General features: G+C 35.2%; 1 protein-coding gene across 1 annotated transcript; it reads right to left on the reverse strand.

Moving 5' to 3' along the window:
• Nucleotides 1-333: 333 nt before the first annotated feature.
• On the reverse strand, nucleotides 334-10,436 carry LOC104469105 (proteasome activator complex subunit 4-like). The gene is made up of 7 exons (XM_010083473.1): nucleotides 10,257-10,436; nucleotides 9,881-9,966; nucleotides 8,804-8,932; nucleotides 7,587-7,742; nucleotides 2,837-2,999; nucleotides 1,444-1,577; nucleotides 334-468 (listed from the first exon to the last, which is right to left on the reverse strand). The coding sequence occupies exons 1-7, from the start codon at nucleotides 10,351-10,353 to the stop codon at nucleotides 334-336; spliced, it is 900 nt and encodes a 299-aa protein (XP_010081775.1). The 5' UTR covers nucleotides 10,354-10,436.
• Between the last annotated feature and the right edge of the window lie 375 nt (nucleotides 10,437-10,811).

Consider the following 10,811-nt stretch of genomic DNA (forward strand, 5'->3'; position numbering starts at 1 on the left):
GAAGTACAAAGCAGCAAGTACCTTGCCTTTAGTGAAACTGCCAGGCACTTAAAAGGCAGCCAACTGGCAGAAAATGGAGAAAAGGAACATCAGCACTGAAGAAAACAAGTGAGAGTGTCTTAGCAAAATACTAGTGTAATACAGGGACACACCAAAAGATGGACAATATTTAACCAAAATAAATCTGATCCTGAACAGACTGCTGCAGGTGCAAGGGACTTAATTCTCCCTGTGGTTTAGGGATTCCTCCTTACTCCATGCTAAACTAGAGAGACAGACTTTGTAAGACTGATGTTGCTGCCAATTTATGTCAAAACAAAGAAACTTACTTATCTATGCATAATAGCATGGTGAAACCAAGAGGTCAGTAAGCACTAGTAGCTGGTCATCCGTGAACTGCTGTTTATGCTCCTGCCAGTTGTCATGATGGGTCCTCCGGAAATTTGACAGTGTTTTTTTCACAGTCATCTATATAGCAGACAATAAGTATTCATCTGTATCAGTTATGGTTTTAAGCTCCATGACAAAACAAACATTGCAATACAACAGAAATAACTGCTGAGTAGGGCAAAGTGTTTGAGCAGTTACAAAGGTTAGAAAGGCTCTGGGAAATTCATCCCAGTTCCCCAGTATTTTAATTTTTACAGTTCTGATTAGTCTTTTGACCAGTGTCATGATTCCAGCTTTCTTATAAAAAGGATTTTTTGACCTACAAGTTTGAGTTTGAAAAAATTATAAATTCTGATAAAGTCTAAGTGAAATGCTTTTCCCCTCTTCCTTTTCTTAGGGTACTTCCAACTAATGGTTTGGGTCTCAAAACAAGAGAAAGAGTTAATGAATCACATAACGTGCACAGAAGAAACAAGTCAGAGGAAAACTATCTTCTGTTATTAAAATAATTAATATTATTATTAAATTAGCAAAATAAAAGTCCAATCAGTTCAGTTTCTTGATTCAGTATCGCACATCATAGCAAAAGTTTGTTAAATCTAAGGAATCCTTCAGTCATAAGCTCAGTACTGTGATTAAAACAGCAGAGGTCAACAAAACCGAATTGACGGCAAAAAAATAGAGTTAAAGGTAACCATTAAGAACTTGTTTCTAGAGCTGCTCGTAAAACCTTGTTTTAAAAATTTCAGAGTTACTTTTGGTTCAGGTTGATATTTTCTACAATGGCATGCACAGAAGTGACATTTCTAATTAAAAAAGACTATAACCTGATTTCAGTTTATGCTTTAAATTTGAAAGCAAGAACAGAACTACCACTAAAAATACTTAAAAGCAGTCCATGATTGAAAAATATTTGGAACCTTTTAATAAAAAGCAGCAGAAACTAAGTTCCTTAATAGGTTCTTTTTTTTTTTCCAGGAAAGGGGAACTAAGAACGAGTCAAGTGTATTTTAGATGTGTTATATTGAATAGAAAAATTATAAGTATTTTTACCTCAATAGGCTGAGGATCATTAAGATGGGCACTGAGATCCATCAGGAGCTGTGGCATCCAGGTGGGCACATCATACGGACTTGACAAAATACACGCGCTAAGTCCTAGCACACCAGCATGACGTTTAACCAGGTCTGCAATTGCAGGATGTTAAGTTTACATTTGGCAAGGTGCAACTATCTAAGACGTTGTTCAGTGACACAGCCAAACTTAAAACTGGTTATCAGTGAAAATAAAGCTATTATTGTTGGTGGGAATGACTGAAGAGAGCCTATACATTAAACAGAGGTGAGCTAATTAGCATAACATACTAATATTGAGTTTTGACCCTGAATTAAAAAAAAAAAAAAAAGCAGAACAACCAACCCTACCACAGTAGAGATCTCTAGCTTCTACAGAAAGCCAGACAGTTCTACAGACCATATGGTCAAATAAATTCACAAAAGTGTATGGATCTCCAAATTGCTTCTGCTTTCTTACACAGAAGAATATGTAAAAAAAAAATTCATCTGCAACTGCAGTATACTTTATAAACATTTCAAAAGAGCTTCCTTCTCGCAAAGAATCTTTCTCTCTAGTCAGTAAATAGCTCATAAACTATACCTCCACTGCTCCCTATTTCTGTGTTCAGAATGTTCTCTCAAATACTGGAACTATTTGAAACCCAGTCCTTTTGGGTCAAATGTATGTGACTCAGATGAAATAAATGTTTGTTCAGAAGCCAAATCTCCTAACTCAGGTTAACTAAGGGGGGTTTTTTTGGTTTTGTTTTGTTTTGTTTTTTCTTTTTTTTTTTCTTTTTTTGGGGGGTGATAGAATAGAAAAAAATTACACTGCTAACAAATAGAAGGTAAGGTGGGTAAGGATTGAAATTATGTTGTGGCAGCTACGAAAGTTTATTTACTGAGAAAATATCTATCCCTCATCATTCTTCACTATGGGAAATGTGCACATGGGAAATAGAGAAATCTCTTTAGTGTTAATTATGGAAAAGTAATAAATTAGTTTAATGTAGTAATACAGCATAGAAAACATTATTTGGTTTTTTTGGTAGTAGTGTCTTATTCATAATTTATGTGGTAAATTAGATTCTTGAATCACTTAACAAGGATTAGGATCTGCACTACATACACAGAAATTGATAGTAATGTACGCAAGGTGATTTGCCATTATGGTTTATGAATGCTTAGCAAGGAAGAACATTTGCATGGTCAAGAAGCCTTATGTTTCTCTGAGTATATGTTAATTTTCAAAATACTGCTTAACCACAGGACAAATCCTATTCCATCTGGAGTGCTTCCACAATAACCATTTAGGCGTAGAACAAAATATGTATTTCTTCCTAACCTGCTATCGACATGCATGGTTTTAGTCTCTGAAGCAATTTTCTTACCACCAGAAGGAATTGTATCCACCACAGAACCCAGATCTCGCTTTCGTTTTTTCGGTAACCTCATCTTGCACAGCTGTTCGAAATGGGTCTGCATAGGACCATCCATAGTGAGAAAATTGCACTGTAGCAGACCACTTAGTGTGGTAGCAGCCATTTCTCTCACCTGCAAGCAGAGATAGTACACACCACAATTACTAAGCACACATACACAGCAAGAAGCAGGTATTTATGCTACTACTATCCTTTTAAGCACATCCAGCCAGGCCAAATTACCAAACTCTGCCCAAGTAAAGTCTTGAAAAGATTATCCTGTTATCTTATTGATCATAAACTACCAGCAGTTTACTATATGGCTCTTTACAAACTAGTAAACATACTTCTAATGTAATATAGAAATACCTTCACATAATTTGTCATGAAGTGACCTACTACTCGAGCAAATAATATAATTACACTTCATTGTGAAGACATATCAGACTAGATAAACTTCAGAAAGTTTAAAAGCAGACTTTGAATGAGAACAAGATGCCCCACCCCAAATAATCAACCTGCTTTACAAAATTTACAATAGTCTCTGTATTAACATTAGTTTTACCAAGCAAAAAAAGTATACTTCATTCAAAAGCATTTCGTTTTCCCCTCAAATGTATGTGGAGACATAAGAATTGACAAAGGCAGAAAAGCCTTTCCAAGAGAAGTTAGAAGGTGTGTTCGTGAGACAAAGCGGGTTCTGTTCTACCCGTAGCACAAGAATTATTTGTGAGATACAACAGATGCTGGATTAATAAGCAATGACAACTAACTTCAGTGGCTTATGGTCAACAATTCAGTTCTATAACACTCCAACATTATTTACTTTGTTGTCCTGAGTACCAGTTCTTTTCACTACATAAATAAAAACCAGAATTCCAGGTTGGAAAATATTCTTTTCTTCAGTAACACAAACTCAAAAGAACCAGACAAAACTAAACCTTCATCTAATTGCCAAACAATTCCAAATACAGATCTCCTTTTCTGTTCCTTTTAAAACAGCCATAACACACTGTTAGTGGATTACAAGTAGAGAAAACTCAAATTCCTTTTTAAAACCGAGTATAACCAAGCAGTTTTACCAATTTATCTCATCTACGCAAATCTTCCCAAGCCATAAAGTTATAGAACTGGAAGACCATATTTAAGCTCACTTCCACTTTCAATAGTTGCAGGCTGACAAAAAACTCCCAACCTTTACAAACTGTAAAACCAAATCAACTTGTTGAGATGCTGACAGCAGTCTCCAGATTTTTGGTAAGTACATACTGTTACACGTAACTGTAAACAGAACATTTGTCTATCTGGAGTACAAACACCTACCAACGCTCTGAATTCAATGCAGTAGATTGTAATTAATTACATCCTTGAACATCATGTTCTGAACCTCCACAAAGCAATAAGTATAGCTGCAAGTGCTGCAATAATTAAACACAGTTAACAATAAGCTCTTGAGACTTCACTTCATTCCTTTTAAATTTATACAACATATTATTCAAGCGTGATCTACTTGAACAGCATGAAGTAGTATGAAGTGAAAGTCTGTCAGCATTATCGGCAGTTTGTGAGTCTCTTAAGAACTAAGCTATTAAATGAAAAATGATGTGCTAATGCAAGACCCAGAATAGTAAGAAGCTTGGCTGTAAAGTGAGCAAGCTCCCACGTGAGCTGTAGTCGTTTACATCACTATTCACTGTATCAAACCCACTTTCATTTCTAAATTAATAATCTGACTAAAAGGAACACTTTGCTGCAAGGAGCACCTAGAAGCAAAGCCTTTAAAACCATACATTAACAAGCTAAACATTCATCACAACATCTGACACTGAATAATTTACAGATCAGCATACTCACATGATAGCTTATAGAATATACAAACTACAGAGGAGTAGCAGGGGAATACTCTTCTAACCAAGTATGGTTTGTTTGGGTTTTTTGTCAGAACTGACTGACCAAGGTCTACGAAACTGTGACAATACGAGAACAAGAACACTCAACAGCACAAGTAAAGCCTAAGTGCAATACTTGCACAGGAAAACCTACCCAAAGAGAAAATACTCCCATTACTGCAATATTGCAGTGTAATATGAAAAATGTCTATCAAGACGTGAGTGCCATGTATTCAGTACACTGATATATAAAAATATAAACATATGAAGCACCTACCCAGACACCTTCCTAGATCAAATTATGGCTGGGAAAACTGTAAGAAATATGCTTTCACCTTAACTAGGCTACCACTTCAACCATAACTCCAAGTTGAATACAGTCATTTTCATTTTTCCTCTACCTCTGAGTAAACAGAATTACTTAGTGCAAAACATGCTTTCCCAAACTCAAATAATTCCTGCAGCTCTCTCAAACTGCCTGAATGACATGAAAATTAGATGTGATATTCAATGGTGGTTATACTGCTGAACACAGCATTCTTTTTCAGGACTGTAGACTTTTTCCCTTTATCAGCTGCAGGGTTACATTAGGTCTTACATTCATAGTACTCTATCAGCTCCACAACTCCTCTGACTTTCAGAAGGAGAATTTCCACAATACTACTTAAGTACAGCTTTCTTCAATTCTGGTGACCTATGCTTCAAGTTGGATGCATGAAATTTGTGTTCAACAGAAGCCAGACTCCTGTGAGCCACATTCACTCTGCATTGCAGTCACACTGTGAGATTTGACATTCAGTGTTGTCATCTGACAGTGTCATTTGCCAAGGTTTGTTGCAATGATTATATGAAAAAATATGACATCACCAGAAAGTTTGAGAATGTAATTCTAGCAATACTAGAAGTGCAAAATGTATATTAAAGTGAAGAACAAGATGGGCTGAATCATTAGGTTTGGCACCTTTGTAATTATCCTGGTTTTGGTGCTTGGCCACTGTCTGGGTTTAAAGCACAACAGTATCAACATAAGAAAAAAAAAAAAAGTACCTTTAAATCCAAGAACCAAAAAATCTCAGTTCTACAGGGTAAAGACACCAAATACTAATTAAAGCTAGGGATTCTCATCTTTAAAATGCAGCATTAAAAAAATACATGTGAATTACTCAATTATCAAGAAAAAACAAGATCACTTTTCAAAGAACAGTGAAAGCTTCCATGGTAACTATATGATCATAAGTGGTTATGAACATAGACAAGCTTTTTTGATTTGCAACTCTGTAGTGCAGAAGAATAATTTTGTACACTTAAAATAACTAGATTAATTGTATTAAAGTGAATAAAAGGTATTTTTCAAAATGACATGAGATTATGAGGTAAGTGTTCTGACTGGTGTGGGAAACAAGTTATTTAGGAGTGCAAGCTGTTGCTTTCCAGCTCACTGGAACAAATAGTGACATGGGAGACATGAGAGCTCATCTGCAGACTGAAATTTGCATGGTTGGGTGAATAGTCCAACTGCTGTTACAGAGTGCATGTAATGTCAAACCTTTTAAGCCAAAAATTTTAATTTGTATATTGAAATTATTTTCAATTCACTGCTCACAAAAGCAAGCTTCATGTCTCAGCTATAACTACTGTTTTAAATGGAGCTTCAGGAAGACCTAAACCAGGATCTTTGTTTTGGCAGAAGGGTATCATACTTAAGGACCTTCTTTCTTCTGGAAAGAAAAAAAGCACCCAAGCACCTAAAAGTAGTATCTCACTGATATTTGCCAACAGCACAAAAAACAGTGACAATGGTGGCGCTGAGGAAATGGAAGCAATGTAGGTTAGCAAAAAAGGTTCTTCACGGTGCTTGAACATGATCAAACATTCTTAAATACACATCATTTAATACAAGCCTTCAGTTCTGTGAATTAGTGATACAGAATAAAATACTTCTGTGATGTTTCCCCAGCTTTTGAAAGCCTGACAAAAAAGACCTGATGATTGACGTCAGGCGCCTTTTTTTTTTTTTTCCTCCTGAAAACAAGCTTATGATTCTGACAGCATTTCTAAGAGCATTCTGTGCATACATACAGGGATCTTCAAAGGTACACATGTACCACAGCCAAGATTTTGGATTTTATGTCCTCTCATTTGTATACACTGAAGTATCACTAGCTCAAGAAACACACAAAACCCTGTCCAGAGTGACAAGTAAACTTACTATTATATTTTTTGAATCAAGTAACACCATCAGTAACGGCATCTGCTAGACTAATTCTGTCCTACTATGCATGCATCTTTCTGAGAACTAAGGAAAACCTACTTGTAACTAAACAAATACTTCCTTAGTGAGCTGGATGTATTTTAAAAAAAAGTATTTTTGTCATTAATAAATTGGTATGATTAAATGGAAAACAGTAATAAAAAGTGGCTTTATACAGTTTTCACACAGGAAGGCATTTTACCTTGTTGGAAGTTGAATTTTCTACCAACATCCATGCTAGTATTTATAGTAAAATTACAATATGCCTATTTCAGCTGTACTTAAACCAAGAATGAAACAAAGCCATGTTCCATTCTGTTGAAAAAGTAGGATCAATGGAACTTTTTAAAAATCACTAATGGAGTATAGTCTAAACAGCTGTCTTCCTGGAATGAATATTAAAAGAAAAAATGGAATATGAAATAAATAAATCCTATAAAGTTTATTTTCAAAATAGGAAGAATGCTAAGCTAGAAACACTTGCTGTATTCATTTACAACCAGTAGCTTTTTCATAAAACTTGACAAGGGCAAGAAACCAGTCAGGTGAAACAAAGCATTTCAGAAAAGGTATTACTTGCCTCAAGCTGTTCATCTTCCAGGAGTTTTATAACCAGCCATCTAATGTCATTGACTGCCTCTTCATTGTTGAGAAAGATAAAGAGATTGTAGAACACCATGGTCTGGAGGTAGGTTAATATGGTATACCTAGCATGCCAAGAATTGCTTCTTGCTGTCTACAAATATAAGCAAGTAATTATGAGAAGGCCAGAATGTGAAAGAAAGCAGCTACCTGATGTAAAGCTAACAATATTTGAGAAGCAGCTTTTGGAGACAGTTGCAAAAACCTTCCCTTATTCAGATATTTTTGTTTCATACACTCTTTAATTTCCAAAGCACGTAATTATTATTTAGACAATAATTTATTACAGGTTTAACTTCCAAAGCATACTGTTATTTAACAGATACCTAATTATTTAGCAGATACCCAATACTGTAAAAAACAACATAGGCAAGTTTCTCCCTTTGATTCATTCCTGACATCAGTCATAAGGCAGATATAAATAAACCAGAAATTCCATTCTGCTTGAGTATATATAGTCTATACAATGGATTTGGAAAGCCAAGCTTTTTCAAGTTTCTTTACTTTGATCTCCACGTCCTTATGGAAGTCCAAATGACTGCAAGCATCAGGTGTGGGTACAGACTGGATTGCAACACTGCAGTTCCTAGTTGGGCTGTGTGTACAGCTCAGACCAACATTTTACTACCAACAGGTAGTTTTATTACTATAGATCAGTCTTGAAGGACTAGAGGAAAAAAAACCCCAATATTTCTAACATGACAAACTGCATACAGAATGAACTATTCAGTTCAGGAGTGTGTTTTCATTTATGTTGTTTTTCAGAAAGCAGTAGCAGTTGATAAATATACAGTAAAACTCTAAAAGATTGAAGGGCAGTTCTTTATATGACAACATATTTTGAAACTGGATTTTTAACTGTTATGCTTATGAGGAGACGTGTTTGGCTTAAACTGATCCACTACTGAACCAGATTTTAATTTACTCAAATACTGTTCAATTTCTTATCAAAATACAAGGTGTTTAAATGTTTGGAAAGAGGAAAGAAAAACACATTTACTGTTTCTAAAAATGTTTTAAAACACTTCTAATAACCTCTAAAAAAAAAAACCAGTATTTGATTATCTTTAAATCACAATTGCATAATCTTAAAAAAAAAAAAGCACAGAGTGCATCAGGTAACAAGAAGCCTTAAGTTATTTAGACCATACTCACTTCTTTTAGCACCTGAAGTACCAAAGGCACTTGCTGAGGATACAGCAAACCCTGAGACATTAAGGACAAGCACATCTTAGCATCTCTTTTGAGCTCATCATAGCTATTGTCATTTTCTACCGGTGCAATCTATAGAACAAGATAAGAGAGGGAAAAAATAAAAGGCTAGTGTTAGTAAATAAACATTGCTAACTGCAAAATCCTGACAGAAAGTTTCATCTTACAAAACGACAGTTGTCTAGGAAAAATACAATCAATATAATGCAGAAAGATTAAGTTAACTAGGAAAAACATTCCATATAACATTAAAATATTCTCAGTAATGAGCTGTAGAAACAAATTAATAGAATCAAGAGAACCTTGCTCGTTGCACCATATATTACTTATCTAAGCATCACGGCTAGTCTGAAACTCTTAAGGAAGATTAAATGAGTGCCGTTAACACTCTGGTTCCTCATTGCAATTCTTTTGGTATCAAATCCCATTAATTTAATATTGTAGATGTAGGTCCAAAATGGAGACAAAGCTCCATCGGTATTTCAAGGTCACTTTCCCATAATAAACCCTTATTTTTTGGTCACATACATTATTGTTGGATAACTGATGTTTATACAAAGCAAGACCTGCTTTGGAGCATGCAAATATGTATTATTTCAGATACATAGCACTGAATGACCAAGTTTCATGAAAGACTACAAGGATAGAGGTGCCAGGAAAAACTAGAGAAGTACCACCACTTAGGAAGAACCGTAAAATCAGAGAACAAAAGAAAACAACTAAAGATAAGTTTGAGAAAAGAAACAACATACTCTCATTCATTAATTAAACACTTTTCCCCCTCCAAGTTACACATGTACAGAGCATTTACCTACAGATCGTCACTGTCAGAAAACCATTTAACAGGCTAGTTTACCAGCTGTAAGCATACATAAGCATAAAAAACATTGAGGCCTCTTCAGTATGCATAGTTTTTATTACCATCATAGGTTTTCTTTTTAAAGTCCCTTAGAACTTTGATTTATATAAAATCCCTTTTTAATCAAAGATAACTAATAAAGGAGCAATTAAAGCATATACCTTGAAAAATAAGGGTAAAAGCTGGAGTTGCTCTGTGACAGCTGTAGAGAAGGACCGTCCAGCACTTGCCATCAACCACTTCAGAACTGTTTTTGTAAAGAGAAATGATCACTGATTAAGAAGATAAAAAATAGTAATAATCCCCAAACAAGTTATAGACCAAATTTATTGCGAGACTCGCCTGGGAGATTTTCACATGTTAGAGTGGACCTAGACTGGTAGTTTGACTCTGTAAAGGTGACTTTATAAACCTCAACCCTGAAACAACAGATACCTTGATGCAGTACAGATCTGAGAGGTGAAATTGTGTACTGCAACCGTACAACCATCATGTCCTAAAATACCCCCCATTTCTTAACCTCATTAAGTGACTCACTAGTTTTCAAGAGTTTAATGCCCTGAGTTCGCTCATCTTGTTCACCAACTCCATTCTCTTCCATAACATGATTCTGAATTTCTTCATCTGCTTCCATGAGGGGTTTAAGATTTTCAAGTATCCGGGTAGTAAATTCATGGACACGAGGAGATTTAGTTGCAGCAGTATTTGGCAAGGAAACATCTATCATGAATATGTAGGTCAAAACACTAAAAAAAGCAAACAAAGAAAGCACGAACATACAGTTAGCATGACTACTGCCTAGAAAACACAGCTAAAAGTCATCTAAGATCAAATTGTTGAACTTCTAAGTTTCATACTTATGGACAATTTCCTCTTATTTTCACTTGAAAGTTTTTTTAAAAACCAAATATTTTTCAAATACCCTCTTTGTAGATATTTGAATCAAGCAGAGTTAGACAACCACTAAGATAGAACTCTCCAAACAGATCTGCAACAAGCTCTTAAGTCACTAGAATGCTCTCTAAAGGATTCCCTGTATATATATGGCTTATTAGGGCTTAAAAGCAGTATCGCAGGGTTTTTCAGGTTTGT

Source organism: Pterocles gutturalis, unplaced genomic scaffold (assembly GCF_000699245.1).
Source record: "Pterocles gutturalis isolate BGI_N339 unplaced genomic scaffold, ASM69924v1 scaffold45860, whole genome shotgun sequence".
NCBI classification, from domain to species: domain Eukaryota; kingdom Metazoa; phylum Chordata; class Aves; order Pterocliformes; family Pteroclidae; genus Pterocles; species Pterocles gutturalis.

Coding starts and splice junctions, on each gene's coding strand:
- LOC104469105 (XM_010083473.1), bottom strand. CDS start 10,353: ATGGAAGCAGATGAAGAAATTCAGAATCATGTTATGGAAGAGAATGGA. Junction 1,578..2,836: donor GGATACAATTCCTTCTGGTG/GTAAGAAAATTG, acceptor CTGCAATTGCAG/ACCTGGTTAAACGTCATGCT. Junction 469..1,443: donor ATGATCCTCAGCCTATTGAG/GTAAAAATACTT, acceptor TCTGCTATATAG/ATGACTGTGAAAAAAACACT.